Genomic DNA, 16,932 nt, shown 5'->3' with positions numbered 1-16,932 from the left:
GTAAGATGTACTTATGAATAAATACACACAGGATTACACTGCATCTTTGTCAACACCCTCTAATATGTTTGTTCAGAGTGGCTCCGATGAATCACATTACTGGTCAAGACTTAGCGTAGTTCAATGTCTCCACTCTGTACAAGGAATGAAATCTTCTGAGATGTTAAATTCCCTTGTTTGCTTTTTCTAGATGGCAACATTTTCCAAGAGAAGGTCCAATCCATTATGTATTTGAGGAATTCCAGCAGTGGCGGAAAATCTATTGACAGCCCAGCACTGGCAATTACAAGTCCAACTGGATTTTCAGCTGTTTGTCAAGAAAGTAAGTAATTGCCGCAAGACCTGAGCTTCCCAAGTTACAGTGAAGTGAGAAGTGCAGCATAGATGCTTAAAGGGACTGATTCAGGCTGGTGTAGGCAGCTGTGGTGGTGAAGTAGATACACTGTTCCTGCCTTGCCTTAGGAGAGAAGGCTGGAGCAGGGTGCACATTGCAAACTTTCTAGTGGTGCAGCTGACCTGCCTAATGGTATGTGAATCCAGCCTTGGCAGAATTGGTGGCAAAGCTCTTGCTAATGTTTGGTGCCAGATGGACATGAGAATAGCTTACAGGAGATTATTAGAGGTTACCGCCAACACACTTCCGCTGCGCTTTACTGCTTGTGTGGTAGCACCTCAATAAAACCACTTCTTATTGTTTGTAGCAGAGTTTTCCCCAGAGGCAGAGGACAAGAACAGGAGTCATACTTAAATTCACAGTCAAGAGCTTCTTTATTGCTTGACTGGTTGCACAAGCATTTCTGTTACTATTACATACAAGCTGTTTACATTCCTTTATCTCTCCAGCACGGTATAATCTCAGTCTAGTAATTAACAATCCTGACACAGCAAAACTCACCGTATCAGCAGCACACATTGTCTTACTTCCAACCTTGTTGTCAGCGTGCGTGCTGACAGCGTGTGTGTGTGCTTTCCTCGTGTGGAAATTGCAGCCTGCAATTTCCTCCCTTTATTTGCACATCCAGCTGACACCAATCAATCCATCGTTCTGCCCGGACACTGAGGTCCAGCGCTGAGGGCCTTCTGGCGGTTCCCTTGCTGCGAGAAGCCAAGTTACAGGGAACCAGGCAGAGGGCCTTCTCGGTAGTGGGGCCTGCCCTGTGGAACGCCCTCCCACCAGATGTCAAAGAGAAAAATAACTACCAAACTTTTAGAAGACATCTGAAGGCAGCCCTGTTTAGGGAAGCCTTTAATGTTTAATAGGTTATTGTATTTTAGTGTTTTGTTGGAAGCTGCCCAGAGTGGCTGGGGAAACCCAGCCAGATGGGCGGGGTATAAATAATAAATTATTATTATTATATAAGCCTAGAGTGCCACTCCTACACACTAAAGAAAATTCCGGAACCCTCTTTAAAGCTTCCAGGAACTTTTTATCTGTTTCTTAAAGAATGTTTTCCTAACAGAGATGTAGGAACTTCTAACATTAATATAAGGGTGTCTGATATTTAACGCTCTGAAAAAAAATAGATTAAATTGAAAGCAAGGGGCGATATTCAGCTACATTTTACATAGAGTGGACCCACTGAAATTAACACAAATTAGGGCCATTAATTTCAGTAGATCTACTCTCAGTAAAACTTAGTTGCATATCACCCATGGCGATTAACGAAGCGTGTGCATTTCCAAAAGTGTAGTGAGTGTGCATGTCCAATTTGGAAGATATTGGGATAAGATCTTCCACTTCCATTTCTCTCTTCAATGCGGAAATTGTTTGGGGGTATTGGTCATTCGCTTTCAAAAAGCTGTCTGTGAGTTTCTCTATGCAATGTGAAGCTCTGGCTGTGAAGCTGGATTGTTTACACAGCTGCAAGATAAGAAAGTGAAATCATGCACATGCGCATGGCATTATGTGAGCAACTGAGAGTTTTGGTTTTGGTCTACTGAGAGGACGCAAGCAGATCTGCTGCTGTGGGGACCCACAGTGGTCTCTGTATACAGCAACCTACACTTAATCTACCTAGAACAATCTTGTGTTGCTGATCAGTCAAGACTCAGGGCCAATTCCGCTTGCTTCACTGCCAACTGTGTTTCAGCTCTGCTGACGTCTGGTGGGAAGTGTGCTGGGCAAATCTGTTTATGGCAGCCTTCACACCATAAACAGCCACAGAAATGTCAAATTACACAGATATTCTATGCCCAAGACCACTGTAGCCCGGGAACATTCTGTATTTAGGACTTCTGAAGTATTTCCTACAAGTCCTGGTGCTCTGCTTGCCTTGTGTACTGAAGCATGACTCAGAAGACATGTGTGACATCCGTTTTACTTTGGAGGCATGATATAAAATGCTGTATGAACACTTTGTGTGCGAAACCAATTAACAGCCTATATTTAGCTGACATTAATTATAATGCAGCAGGAAACTTTTTCAAGAAATGGATGTTCTCCAGTAGCTTGCTGTAGGTAACTGTTATGAAATATAGTCCTTTCTACATAAAGGTCCTGACTTATTATGCTTTAGAGCCTCTGCTTTAGGGACACAATACATGTTAACAAACAAATGTTTGGAACAGAGCTGTGGTCTCTCACCCCCAGTGTAGATGTCCCCACCCAAAGTTCAAAATCCCTGATTACTTGTGTTTCAGACCATGCTAGTGAAAAAATGTGTGTTTCGACTGGAGAAACAGTGGCAAGGAAAACTTAAGCACTCCCTTTTAGTCCCTTTGGCATTGCTACAAATACATAGCAATGTGAAAACGTATTTATAAGATGCCAAATAAGTTTTTTACCTTCAGTTTATCAGCAGCAAGTAACAGTACATTACCAACCTTCAAAACAGTGGCATACTGCTTATATTATACAAAAACAATATTTAATTTACAAACTAGTAGCTGGTTTTTTGTTCAGTGGGCATGTTAATTTCAGTTAAATTAGGTGGGAAAGTGCTGGTGGAATTTCTTCCCTAGAGTAGCGTTAAGAGAGGAGTTGGTTGTTGACAAGGAAGACAGTAAAGATGAATAAATAAAAAAATTCCTTCTAGTAGCACCTTAAAGACCAACTAAGTTAGTTCTTGGTATGAGCTTTCGTGTGCATGCACACTTCTTCAGATACACACCTTCAGATACACACTTCTTCAGATGTGTATCTGAAGAAGTGTGCATGCACACGAAAGCTCATACCAAGAACTAACTTAGTTGGTCTTTAAGGTGCTACTAGAAGGAATTTTTTTTATTTTGACTATGGCAGACCAACACGGCTACCTATCTGTAACAGTAAAGATGAATGAGTGTGAGTGAACTTAAATAATGGGCGAAGAACAGTATTAGGTTTTATCCAGAAGCACTTTGTGGACCTTAAGAACATAAGAAGAACCTGGTGGACCAAGCCAGTGCTCCATCTAGTCCAGCATCCTGTTCTCACAGTGGCCAACCAGATACATGTGGGAAACCAGGGACATGAACACAAGAGCTCTTTCCTCTCCCATGATTTTCGGCAACTGGTGTTCGGAAGCTTTCCTACCTCCAGCTTCTAGTAGCCACTGACCCTGAAACCTTCTTTGGAAGCCGAATGCCCAGCATGGCTTCCGTGGCTTCTGATTGGCTGTAGGAGCTTTCTGCAGCCAATTGGAAGCTGCACCTTGGTTCTCAAACCATTTTAGGAGTTGAATGGACTCCCAGAACAGATTAAGTTGGAGAACCAAGGTTCCACTGTAATATTTTCATTAAGGACTGATGTAAAAAAAAATATTGAGAATAGCACTTGCCATATTTGTTTTCTCAGGAAATGATTCTTCTGAAATCAGTGAACTACAGACAGCAGTTCCTCAGGCACCTGACCGGCGGTGTAAAAGCCTACCAACATCTCTGACTTCCTCTCCACAAATGCACCGAAAAGGGTTCTGTGGGAACGTGGGCAGCAGTGCTGAGAACTTGAATATACTTCGAAAGACTGACGTAGATGAGCTACTGCATAAAAATAATTTGGTAAAGAGCTTGGAGGTCTTTAAAATGATGCAGGAGGCGCATTTACTCAGTAGCTGCGAATCTGCAAAAACAGTTGTAAATGTGGGAGAGTTGACTTCTGCTGAGACGTTTGATATTTCAAAGGAAGAGGTGGAAATGTTGGACAAGCCTTCAGAGAACCAAGAAGCAAACACAGGAGTGAAATCTAGTGAAGATGGCGCTGCACCCGCATTGTCCCTGAGGCGTCCTGACAATCTGAAAGGGTTGTCTACCTTTCAGAAAAGTCATGGCAGCTTTGCAGGTTTGGGATTAGCCTTTTCAGCTCATAGTGGATCCACCATCGCTCGTTGGCCAAGCCTGGCTGATAAGAGTGTAGCTTCGGAAGACTGGGAACATCTCGCCTTTTCCTCGACTAGCAAACAGGCTCCTCTGAAATCCGAAACCACTGCTGATAGGTACGTGGATGTGAAAGTTTATAATTCTCACGTTCATGCAGTTTTCACGTGGCAAGAACTGAACTTTGCTTGGCTGATTTTGTGGACAAAAGTAGCCCCAAAATATTAGGTGAATCATCCCTCAGAACAGAGGTGGGCAACCTCAGGTCCTCCAGACATTGCTGAACTACAGCTCCCATTATCCCTGGCCATTGACCACGCTTGCTGGGGCTGATGGGAGTTGTAGTTCAGCAGCAGCTGAAGAGCCAAACTGTTCCCCACAACTGCCTTAGAACAAGAGTGGTTAATCTTTTTGGAACTGAGGGCTGCATGGATCCATGATCAACCCTTGGGTTCATGGCAAGTAGGCATGGGCAAAGTGTAGAAATTGCTATGGCCTCTTTTTTTTTAAAGGACAAGTTTGAGAAGGTCACAAAAGCCGTTTGGGATCACAGAATTGCAAAGAATGGCTTTTTATATATGTGTGAAATGGACCTATTTTGCAGGACCTTAGGGACACAATAAACCACTTAATATGCAGTCACACAGAGAAAAATACTATTTATTTATATGTATGCATGCATGCGACCTGGATTATTTTATTCTACTGTAGTGGTGTTTTCAGCAACCACAGTTTGTCTGGTAACTTGTGCCCCTTCACAAGACACAATTCTCCATGTGATTGTGTTCATGAATTACATATTGGAACTTTCCTTTTGGATAGGACTCATGCTGTAGAGTTTTATATAAAGAGTGGAGCTATTAAGATAACTTTCTATTAAAGAGATTCATTCTCTTCTACTGGGTGTAAGACATGGTGCAGTTGAGGCAGAAGCAAGTGGATTACCATTCTTCTTGTTGCATTCCAGCCCCCACTCATTCTGGCAATGGCTGCAATCTTCTACTACTGTGCAACAATAAATACAAAGGGCATCTTAGTAATAAACTCTCTTCTTCCGATCAGATCAACAGAAGACTGTCTCGTACTCGTATGCTGTGGTTTTTATCAGCTCTTGAGGAGAGTACTTTTGATCTTGCCAGATGTCATGCTTCAAGATGTGATGGACAAGCTTATTCAGCCAGATGTTCTCATAGTTCTTGTGAACCATCCGTCTCCTCTCATACAACAAGGAGTTATTAAAGTAGGAAAAATACGTGTTTGTTTGTGTTTGTGTAAAAGTATAATATACACATTTGCAGCCTTATTAAACTGCTTAATCAATCTCATGGGTCACAATCAAAGCTGTAACTAGGGACCTTTCCTGAACATCTTCTCTCACTCCCGCTACCATAATACTAAAAATAGGGGACACCCAATGAAGTTGACTAGCTGTAGGTTTAGAATATGGTATAAAAAGTAGTTTATTTAATGAATGAATGCCAGTGAATGGCCTAGAAGCACATGATCATGCAGCATTGTCTGTGTCAGATTTACACATAAGCTAAACAAGCTATAGCTTAGGGCCCCACTCTCTTGGGCCCCCCCAAAAAATGTAAAGTAAAAAACACACCACTGGAAGTACATTTCCAAAATATAAGATAAAAAACAAATAAAATCTACATACAGCAACAGTGTTTTGTGTTGTGTAGGCTCCTATTTGTTATGTGCAAATGGCTTTAGATACCTATTAGGTCTATAAATTACCATATATTCAACACAAGAAACAGTGACAATTTGTTGTTGACAAAGGACAGCTGGACATATAAAGGGCCCCATTACCTTCAGTAGCTTAGGGCCTCATTAAACCTAAATCCGGCCCTGAGCATTGTTTTATATACGGTATATATCTTCTCTTCTCTGAATGGGAAACCACCAGAATTAACATGTAAGAGTGGGAAATAAGTACAATATATATTAAGTATAATTATATTAAATGTGTATATGGAATTCACTGCCACAAGCAATGGCATGATTGCTACCTTAAATAGTTTTAGAAAAGGAATTTCATAATGAATAACTTAAAATCATTCTTCTGTTCCCTCAGCTTTTGGACACGTATTTCAGCAGAGCAACCAGGGAACAAAAGGAGAAGTTCCTGAAGAATCGTGGTTTCTCTTTGTTAGCTAACCAGTTATATCTTCACCAAGGCACTCAAGAACTTATGGAATGCTTCATGGAAATGCTGTTTGGTCGTTCAGTCGGTCTTGATGAAGAGTAACTAATACTTTTTTATCCTCTATAGATTAACTTATTTTTAGCTGAGCTAAAAATTGGGCAGTATGCTGTAGGCAAATATAAATTGCTTGCCAAGTGCCTTCATTTCCCTGCAAAGGCCTACTCAGAATAAATCAATTTATGCTATAAACAGTTCATAAGAACTCCAGTTCCATTGGCGCACCTCAAAGAAAACCATTTCATCAATCCTTATTTTGTTTTGTGAAATATACACTCCTTCTTTTGTACTGTGTGTTGTATTTGGCCAGATTAGGCTCATTTGGTTGTATCCAAAGCAGCACTAATAGTGTTCCATTGGTGAAACAGCTCTTTAATTTCCTCTTCTCCCCCTTTACATGCGCAAAATCTTCTCCAGGGTTTCTCCCAATTTTAAAGATACCCTGGGCAAGACGTGTGTGTGTGTGTGTGTGTGTGTGTGTGTGTGTGTTTAGGCAGGCTCCAGGAGAATCACAGAATTGTAGAGTTGGAAGGGACCCCGAGGGTTTAGTTCTACTAGTGAGAGTCTACTGGTGTTGGAAAGGAAAAGAAAGGAAAGGAAAGGAGAGCAGGTTTTTCACCCCTCATCTAATTGTTTCACTGCTAATCCCTGCAGTGTATCAAAGTCTCTGTTTGTGGCCAAGTTATTTTATTTATAGCAAAGATTTTCCTGACTTTGTGTTCATGATGGTGCCAGCAGCAGAATGATTTATCACAGCCAGTAGGGTTTATCATAGCCAATAAGATTTTTAGCTTTTCTACTAATGTGATTTTTCTCTGTCCTGTAATACAGAAGCTGAATTGAATTTGTTATCTCTTATTATTAAATCCCAGGACTTGTTAGGCTAGCAAATTAAGTATTTAGGATAGTGCTGTGTGTCAAATCATGATGCTATTCAGTGCCAGAGGTTTGATTTCATCCACATACCTTGTTATTAACCGCATACGAATTTGTAAATCCAAGTTCCATCTTGTTTCTAATAGCCTAACACAGAAAGGTCAATAAGATGTGGGTTGATTGTTATTTTTGTTGCATATTTAAAGCTGCATTACAGATTGCCTTTTCCTCCCTTTAACAGCTTTGATTTAGAAGATGTGAAAGGTGCTGGACTTTTTCAAAAGTGGTGTGTGATACCTGTTCTGGGGCTTATAGAGAACTCCCTCTACGATAGCGTCCTGCTGCATAACTCCCTCTGTTTCCTGATGCAAATCATAAACTCCTGTTCTAAAATGGCAGACATGCTGCTAGATAATGGCTTGCTATATGCACTGTGCAATACTTTGGCAGCTCTCAACGGGTTAGAAGCCAAGTAAGTGATGGATTAGTCCCTACTATTTTAGAATTCCTACACTGTATAGATTGCTCTAGTTTTTGTTCAAGTAACAGGCAGTCTTGTCCCAAGAAGCAGTACGCAAGTGACAGGAGAGCACATTTCCATTCTTAAATTAGTAATGGGTCTAATAAATTCTGTTGCCAAAGAGAGTGCTTGTTATCTTAGCATAACAAGTCCTTATAGGGCATGAGTAGGCAAGCTAAGGCCCGGGGGCCGGTTCCGGCCCAATCGCCTTCTAAATCCAGCCTGCGGACGGTCTGGGAATCAGCGTGTTTTTACATGAGCAGAATGTGTCCTTTTATTTAAAATGCATCTCTGGGTTATTTGTGGGGCATAGGAATTTGTTCATATTCTTTTTTCCAGAATATAGTCTGGCCCCCCACAAGGTCTGAGGGACACTTGACTGGCCTTCTGTTGAAAAAGTTTGCTGACCCCTGCTATAGGGTTTCCTGTATTCAACTTTTTAAGCTTTGCATGCTGTTATAAACATTTGTTTAGAATGTGCTGGTCATTGCACAGGATGAACATCTTTCGATGGACATTTCCTAGAAAGCTTACGGTTCTTAGTTAGATGTATAAATTAAGTATTGGATGGGAAGGTCAGGAATTGCCAAGCAAATAATGGGATTAGGGTAGATACAGGTTAGTTGGCACTGAATATGTGTGTCGTTCTTATAAAAATAATGGAATTCAAGTGAACGATTTAACTTCCTTTGCAGCAGCATCTCAAACGACTACAGGTTACTTGTGTGTGATATACAGCAGTTACTTGTAGCGGTGACAATCCATGCCTGCAGCTCTTCAGGTTCCCAGTATTTTCGGATTATTGAAGATCTCATGGTGTTACTTGGACATCTTCAGAACAGCAAGAATGAAAGAACACAGAGTATGTCACAAGTTCCTTTGTGTGAATGTACTGAAAAGTAACTTTTTTATTTATTTTAACAATTTCACAGTTTGAAGAAATGCTTGATCTCTTCCTTTCAGATATGGCCATTGCTTTGCAGTTCAGAGTCCTACAAGCAGGCATTGAGTTCATAAAAACCGCAGCAAATCAAGACTCAGAAGATCTAAGCAATTCGTCCCAATTAATTCCTTCACATCAGCAGGCTATATTGCAAAAACGTCAGAGCATCGCTGGTGAGTAATGAAATTCAGCACAAGTTGTTTCTTTTTCTTTTTTCTTTGAAATTAGAAATCCCTGATCATAATTTGCTGTGAAAGCTATCCCATTGTGGAGATGTTCTTTTAAAATGTTAGTTTCCCATGAGTGAATATTGTTATCAGGGACTTTGCAAAGCAGGATTGGGACATACAATTTTGAACCAGTTCAGTTAAATAACAACATTGCATGTGTGCACAGATAATTAGGTGCCCTTTCATATAGAGGAGGACCAGCAGGACACTGGCTAGGGAGAGGCAGACTTTTTGGGACTGCATAAAAACAGCACAAACTGGAAGAGGAGCATTGATCAGAGACAGGAATCAGGATGGGGTACCGACTAAACATAGTGGAGAAATCCTGTTCAGTTCTCATGAAAGTGTACCAAATTTCCCCTTCCTGAAACAATACGCAAGCCTTCCTTTTGTGCGTCTCTAAATTTTGTAATGCAGTTGTACAGCAAAAAATGTGTACAAAGATGCATGTATTAGGGGAAAGTGTGCATTAAAATGCACCTGAGTGCAAAAATGACTTAACAAAAGTGCATTATATTAGGGAAGGTTGTTTGCAAAAATATGTATGCTAGGAAAAATGAGCACCCAGATGATAACAATTTTTCACGAGGGCTTGATTCGAATGCTAAGGTTAGAAAAATGGAAAACTCTGAGAATCCAAAATGGACATACTCTCCATCCCTAGACTGCACCTGGTCATCATTATTTAGTTATGAGTTCAGAAAACAGCTAGTGTAGACATATCCTTGGGCACATTTGATCTCCATCAATTCACCCAATAGCCTACTGCCATTTTCAGAACTGGAGTGCCAGTTCAACCTTTCCTGTTTCTAGACTCTCTTTGAACTCTGATTTTATTTTATTTTGTTGTAAAAGGACTTTGCAGTATGTATATACAGTGGTGCCCCGCAAGACGAATGCCTCGCAAGACAGAAAACTCGCTAGACGAAAGAGTTTTCCGTTTTGGAGGTGCTTCGCAAAACGAATCTCCTATGGGCTTGCTTCGCAAGACGAAAATGTCTTGCGAGTTCCTGCGGGCTTTTTTTCCTCCCCCCCCTTTTTCTAAGCCACTAAGACGCTTATCAGCTGATCCGATAAGCCGCTAAAAGCCGCTAATAGCGCTAATCCTCTAATTCGTCAATGGGCTTGCTTCGCAAAACGAAAAAAACGCTAGACGAAGAGAATCACGGAACGGATTCTTTTCATCTTGCGAGGCACCACTGTACTTCAGATTAGTCACATAAAACTGATATTTTTTTTGTTTAAAACAAAGGTTCAATTGCAATGAAAGACTCCATTATTCCTCATCTACCAAGACAACATTTCCTTTCTTACGGTCAACCTCAGATGCCTTCCTCCTTCAGTCTGTTAAATTTGGAGTCGTCCCTCCTGTCCCCTTTTGGAACTGCTTTCTGTTCATTCCCTACAGATACAGGTGCAGTAATGGTAGCTGTGCCTACCAGCTCATTCTGAAAAAACATTTCTCAGGAAATGGTTTTGCAGAATTAGATTTAGAGCATCGTGTCATCAAAAATGTTTTGATGATATGTAAATCAGCTAGATTTCTTGAAGCTGTTTTGACACTTAGCCTGGCTGATTCCCCCCACCCCCCTTTTAGTTCACATTGATGAATTGTCTAACATTTGTGCTCCTTTCCTAAGAAAATTGAAAGTTTCCCTCCTTTTGATCACCACTAGAGTCTTTATCAGTAGCGCTGGGGCTCTTAATCGATAGCTCTTTTATTGATGTTTCTTTTTCTGTCGATATTTCTTTTTCATTTTGAAGCAGCTAGAAAATTTTCTCTTGCTCAGTCAGACACATTGCTAATGAGAATGCGCACAATTGCAAGCGATGAACTCAATTTGATGATGCAGCGAAGAATGAGTCATGACAACCCTGTTTGTGCCTCCGAAGCAGAGCTTACACAGAGGTTACAGAGAATTACTGTTCTGTCAACCAACAGGTTCATGTATCAAGGTAATAATACTCCTTCAAAAATTATCAGGTTGTTTTTAATATTAAATGGGTGGGGTAGTAACAACAACAACCTTAAAACTCATCCCATTTACCAATAGCTATATTATCAACTTCCTTAATTGAATATTTGCAATCCACTAGGACATAGCATTGGTTTTGCCAAACTGAAAAGGGCATTGCCATTTCTGGCTTGCTTGGCTTACATGAGAAGCATTAATATTTGTTTTTAGACAGAAGTAAGATTGGAATTGTTGCACGGAGTTTTACAAAATGGCCACACTTTCAGGATGTAAAATTAAACAAATTAGCTAATAAGAATGTGAGGAAATATATGAAGTCAGTATGGAGTAGACCCATTGAAATCAATGTTGATGAAATCCATTGATTTCAGGGGATCTACTTTGACATTGTTGGATACAACTCAAGGTCATTTGCTGCAGTATTATTTAAAAGAGTTCTTAAGCCACCTCTCTGAGCGCACTATCCTAGTAAGGTGACTTACAAAACTCTAAAATTCATGAAAAATGCAATAGCCCACATTGAGAGAAGCAGTAACAAGATTTTTCCCAACTTACAGCACAATTCAGCCAAACACAGGCTTGAATAAATTTATTTTTATACACATTATAGTGGATATTACTTGTGTCGCTTTAAAAAGGGTGAACGTGGCTCCGGATTGGAATCATCTGATTTTTAACACTGACCTAACAATGTTTTTTTTAAAAATTACAGAGTTTTCTGAAAACTGCCTTGATATTCTGGACATAATGGAGGACCCAGTGCAGAGCAGACTTTCAGTTTCACAGATGGAAGAGGCAGAAAAGGAGGATCAACCAGAGCAACCTAGCCTAAAATTTGCTTTCTTGAAAGAAATTTTGAAGATAATGATCGAAGGAATTGGATTATCTGTTGTAAGTTACCATGCTTGGTGTTATCTCCTGCAGCCTGTTGTCTCCAATACCTCAATCCCCCTTTATGTATTCTGGATATACAGGTCTTACAATTTGTTTTCCCCCTTTATTTTCTCAGTTCTCTTTTAACCTGTAAGCCAAAATTATCTCTTAGGGTGCATGTGTATTTAGGTTTGGGGTCAGAATATGTTTCTTATTGGAACTTGCATAAAGTTTCTAAATAATTACCGTATTTTTCCCTCTATAACACGCACCCGACCATAACACGCATGTAGTTTTTAGAGGAGGAAAATCCGTAGGCATGCCACCCGTAGGCATTTCCTCCATAACACGCACAGACATTTCCCCTTACTTTCTAGGAGGAAAAAAGCGAGTGTTATGGTGCAAAAAATACGGTACATCTTATTTAGTAACTGTTGAATGTGGATTTGATATGCAGCTTGAACAGTATTAAAACATTCCAAAGTTTTTGAACCCAATCCTGTAAAAATTTGTTCTTGTTGATTGAAGCCATTTTTATTAAAGCTTTTGGCTTTTACCTCCATTTGTGTATGTGATATATACAGTGCTTTTTCTGGGGGTACACAGGGGTACACATACCCCTAAACATTTTGTGAATCTAAGTCTGGCCTCATTGAGGGGCAGTATTTCAATATGAGTAGGAAAATGAGAGGACCCCTAAACATTTTTTAAAGAAAAAAGCACTGGATATATATCTGAAACCTTATTCATAGCAGGAGGGGGTGGAATCTTCAATGACAGTGCATTATGTTACTTGCATTTTGTTTTATGTACAAAATCAAACAGAGGCTTTATTTGTCAGATTAGGAAAAAGCATCTGGTTAAGTTCTCTAAACTTTTTTTATTTCTTTAGGGCACAAGTAGATCTAGTACCCCGAAGCAACAGTGGAAGAGAATTCTCTTGTCATGTAAGGATACTTTTCGCGTGCAGCTTGGAAGATTGCTTGTGCATGCTCTGTCTCCAGCACGCCCTTTACAGGAGAGAAAGCAAACTCTGGAGATCCTATCTGAAATCAGCCACCAGGAAATTTTGCGAGACTGTCTAAGTCCAACTTTGCAAGTAAGCATGGTGGTGCTTCTTAACACTGAACGAGAAATCCATTGACCTTAAAACCAATTACTTACAATTCTTGTTTTGCTTTTCAGCATGGGCCCAAACTGTCACTCTACTTATTTGAGTTAATGCACGATCACAAGGAGCAGCTGTCCAATGAAGATCAGTTAGCAGTGGGAGTGTTTATGAATGCATTAAAACTTTGTGGTTACAAATATATTCCTCTCAACGCACCACCAAAGCCAGACCTTATAAAAGCTATGAGAGAGGTGCGTAAGTCTATACAATCACTGTTCTTCTTGATCTTCATTTGACTAATTGTCATTGAAATGGTCTTTAGGGGACAAAGTCACATTTTTGCCTTGTTTAGGAGATGTATACATCAGTTGAGAGAGCTAGCTTTTGTGCCACAAAAGATTGCTTTCTAGAGATTTCTGGAACATTTTTCTGAAGATAATAAAAAAGGAGAAGCTTATAAAATGCTTTAAAATGAATCATTGATACAAGAAATAAGAAAATACTGGTAAGTAACTGAAAAGAAAAGAGCCCCTAAATCTTTTTTCTAACAATTTTTTGTCAGGATCAAAAAAAATATGAGGCAGAGGAAGATGTAAACAAAGCTGCTTGGGAGAAGACTATGGCTAATAATAGGCAAACGTAAGTTGTTCCTGTTTTCATTAAGAATGGCATTAGGTGTGAAGTTGTCACCAAAAGCAGCACCATTACCAATCTTGTTTCTACCAAATTCCAACACTGCCATCAAATGAGATACATATGGGATCGCATCATACCATGTGTTTCCCCACTTCTAACCGCCTCTATAGTGAAACAAAGGGAAATGCATGGCATAGTGTCACGTCATATTTTATTTAATGACACATCACAAAGGAGGAGGTGGCAAACTCAACAGAAGCTTACAATTTCCAGTAGCAACAGTCCCATGTGTTCAGTGGCGTAGCGTGGGGGGTGCCAGGGGTGCCAGCCGCACCGGGCGCAACATCTGGGGGGGCGCACTCGCCACCTCCAGAGTCGCCGAAGAGCCTCGGGGCTCAGCTCCTTTGGGAGGAGGGGTCGGGCTGGGTGACCAGGGGGAGTAGCAGGCGCTAGCAAGGAGGTCCGGAGCCGGAGCCTGGCCAGGATCGGGCGCGGGATGGGGCGCAAGAGGGAGGGGAGAGTCGAGCCTGTCCGCCCCGCGAGGACTGCTGCGAAGAGGCGGGAGGGAGAGGAGGCCCCTTGGGAGGAGCGGGCAGGTGCTGGGGCGGCAGTGCCGGGCGGGGGCCGAGGGGTGGGCGCCCCCCTGCGCGGGCATCGCCTCGCCGCCGCCGCGGGCTTGGCTGGGCGACCGGCTGAGGGGAAGCGCCAAACAAGGCCAGGATCCAGGCCCCCGCTCTCCTTATTTGGCACCCATTTCCGGCTCCCGGGTGGCCCCCTCCCACCCGCTCTCGCTACCAGTGGAAAGAGAGACCGAGGAGCAGCGGAACCCGCAGCCTTTGCAGGCGCTGCCGGCCGGGAGAGGGGAGCGCGGCCCCGGCCAGCCGAGGGATCTTGTGGCGAGGAAGGAGCCCAGTCTGCGCCCTCCTTCCCCACAGAGCTGCAGAGGGAAATCAAGGTTCTCCTGCTAGTTTCTCTTCTTCTCTCCCCCCCCCCCACTGCGTTACAACCGTGCCCCCCCTCTCGGTGCACATAGCACGATTGCAATCTCTCTCTCACCCCCCCCCCAAGTTAAACTAATGGAGCAAGCCAGCGCCAAAGATTTGTAGAACTGTGAATACCCGGCCCAGGCAGCAGCAAGAAGCTGGCAGCGGCGGCAGGTTAGGGGTTAGGGGCGCAAATTACTTGCCTTGCCCCGGGTTAGGGGGCGCAAATTACTTGCCTTGCCCCGGGTGCTGACAACCCACGCTACGCCGCTGCATGTGTTTGGCCATGTCAAGTTCCACTCCCTGCCTTCTGCTTGAATGGCCTTAGTGCTTGCATGGTCTCTCAGTGCCACAGCAGAAGCCAACTTGAAACAGAAGTATTTCAAGCTAACTTTTTAAAGCTACACTGTACTGTGTCTCGGATTCCGAAACATGAAATAGTTACTGTTGTGCTGACAGATAATCTGTTCCTACCAAGTTTAGTAGTTTAGTATTCCTGTCATATAAGTGAATAAGACTTGAATGCCTGGATCCACCCATAAATTGGGCATGTTCCTAGCAGTATTTGGACTTATTTTATTCTTATAAAACAGAGACAGCTGATAATCCTTTTAAGTTGATTTGCTTATTCAGCCTCTTTCAGCGCCTGGATGCAAAGTCGAAGGACATTTCTAAAGCAGCTGGAGATATCACCCAGGCTGTGTCTCTGTCCCAAGGAATAGAAAGAAAGAAGGTGATTCATCACATCAGAGGAATGTATAAAACAGACTTAAGTGCTAGCAGGCACTGGCAGGAACTTATTCAGCAACTAACACATGACAGGTAAGCAACTTCACTGTGGCAATCTCCCTTTCAGGATATGAGAGGCTGTTCTTGTGTTCGTCTCTTATCTCAAAGGAAAATGATCTGAAATACATATAGAAAATATTTGCTCGTTTATAAAGGACTTAATGCCTTTTAACTTCTAAAGAAGGTGTCTTGAGCTATAAGATTTCATTCTTGACTGTGCTAAAGTAATCTCGGCATCTCTACTCCTGGTTGTGCAGGAAGAAGTGGAAATAGAGAGAGCACATCTTGGACACTTCACTTGTACTTGCAAAGGCTTTTCTGCATAGTGCAAAACCATGGTTTGGGGTTGCATGTGAACTGTGCCATTCTGTGTCTACAAAACTGATGAATGAATTAGTAGCAAAGTGTTTAGGAATATATGAGTGTCTGCCTCGTTCCCCACCACCATCTTCAAGGAAAGAGTGATACAAACCAAATTCCTATTCTTATAGAGAATACATGCAAGACGTAAACTTAGTAAACTTAGACTTCTTCTAACATGCTCTCAAAAATCAGGATGGGTTAATGGAATAAAAACACGTTTTACTGCAGGTCACTGAAAGCTGAACCAAATTGATTTCCTAGTTTCTCAAAATTATACCCATCCTCCATTTTCAGTACCTTAAGAGATTGTGTATTTTTATCTATGAGTAGCTTAACTGTACTTTTTGAATGTGTGGTAATATTTTGAGGCTCTTGAGAACTGAGTTTTTGGGCATAAGGTGACACTGGGAAGATCTTGACTTCCTGAAATTTGCACCACTGTTTTAAGACAGAGATGGTCCCTAATCCCTGATGAAATGCTGCTTCTTTCAGAGCACTCTGGTATGACCCAAGCTCCTACCCAACATCTTGGCAACTAGATCCGACAGAGGGCCCCAACCGAGAGAGGCGGCGTTTGCAGAGATGCTACTTAACTATTCCAAATAAGTATCTTCTCAAAGACAGGCAGAAATTTGAAGGTATGCTTTAATATCCTCTGGGGTTCCTGTTACCGTCTCTTAAATGTTGCAAAAAATAATTTTTTGTTTTGTGTTTTTTTTAATAGAGGTTATTAAACCCCCTCTGTCATATCTCTTTGAAGACAAAACACATTCTTCTCACTCTTCTACTGTAAAAGATAAAGCTGCCAGTGAGCATATAAGGTTAGTTTGAATTGGGGAGAAAAAGCTTTTGCATAGCTAGACCATCTGCGTAAAAAGTGACAAAGAAACTTTGGACGGTATCCAAGAAAGCAGTTCCAGTAGCACAAGGATTTTCGTTAGCACAAGGGAACTTCTGATCCCTTTCCTCTCCCTGGGTGCTTCCTGTGCCTTCCCCAGATATGCTCCAGAGGGTTGGGAGAACCTCAAGAACAGAATTAGGGGGCATTTGGGGGAGAGGGGGTGAAATTCTGCTGTGCAGCTAGAAGTGATTGCCATGCTTCATTAGATGCTGCCCTTCATCTAAGG

At 41.7% G+C, this 16,932-nt stretch overlaps 1 protein-coding gene across 6 annotated transcripts in view; it reads left to right on the top strand.

Moving 5' to 3' along the window:
* LYST (lysosomal trafficking regulator) overlaps positions 1 to 16,932 on the top strand; it is a 74,243-nt gene that overhangs the window by 35,559 nt on the left and 21,752 nt on the right. For 2 of the 6 annotated variants that reach the window (XM_083496714.1, XM_083496716.1), the window contains 15 exons: positions 191 to 322; positions 3,776 to 4,412; positions 5,356 to 5,533; positions 6,377 to 6,546; positions 7,623 to 7,853; positions 8,597 to 8,763; positions 8,865 to 9,017; positions 10,839 to 11,030; positions 11,763 to 11,941; positions 12,816 to 13,022; positions 13,109 to 13,285; positions 13,597 to 13,673; positions 15,287 to 15,475; positions 16,298 to 16,443; positions 16,530 to 16,626. In XM_083496714.1, the coding sequence (XP_083352840.1) occupies positions 191 to 322; positions 3,776 to 4,412; positions 5,356 to 5,533; positions 6,377 to 6,546; positions 7,623 to 7,853; positions 8,597 to 8,763; positions 8,865 to 9,017; positions 10,839 to 11,030; positions 11,763 to 11,941; positions 12,816 to 13,022; positions 13,109 to 13,285; positions 13,597 to 13,673; positions 15,287 to 15,475; positions 16,298 to 16,443; positions 16,530 to 16,626 (2,932 nt within the window). The remainder of the gene's footprint in view (positions 1 to 190; positions 323 to 3,775; positions 4,413 to 5,355; positions 5,534 to 6,376; positions 6,547 to 7,622; positions 7,854 to 8,596; positions 8,764 to 8,864; positions 9,018 to 10,838; positions 11,031 to 11,762; positions 11,942 to 12,815; positions 13,023 to 13,108; positions 13,286 to 13,596; positions 13,674 to 15,286; positions 15,476 to 16,297; positions 16,444 to 16,529; positions 16,627 to 16,932) is intronic. The other 4 variants (XM_083496718.1, XM_083496715.1, XM_083496719.1 and 1 more) reach the window with 3 other exon arrangements.

Source organism: Podarcis liolepis (assembly GCF_965112155.1).
Source record: "Podarcis liolepis genome assembly, chromosome: 3".
Classification (NCBI taxonomy): Eukaryota; Metazoa; Chordata; class Lepidosauria; order Squamata; family Lacertidae; genus Podarcis; species Podarcis liolepis.
This window is presented reverse-complemented; position numbering and strand designations above follow the sequence as displayed.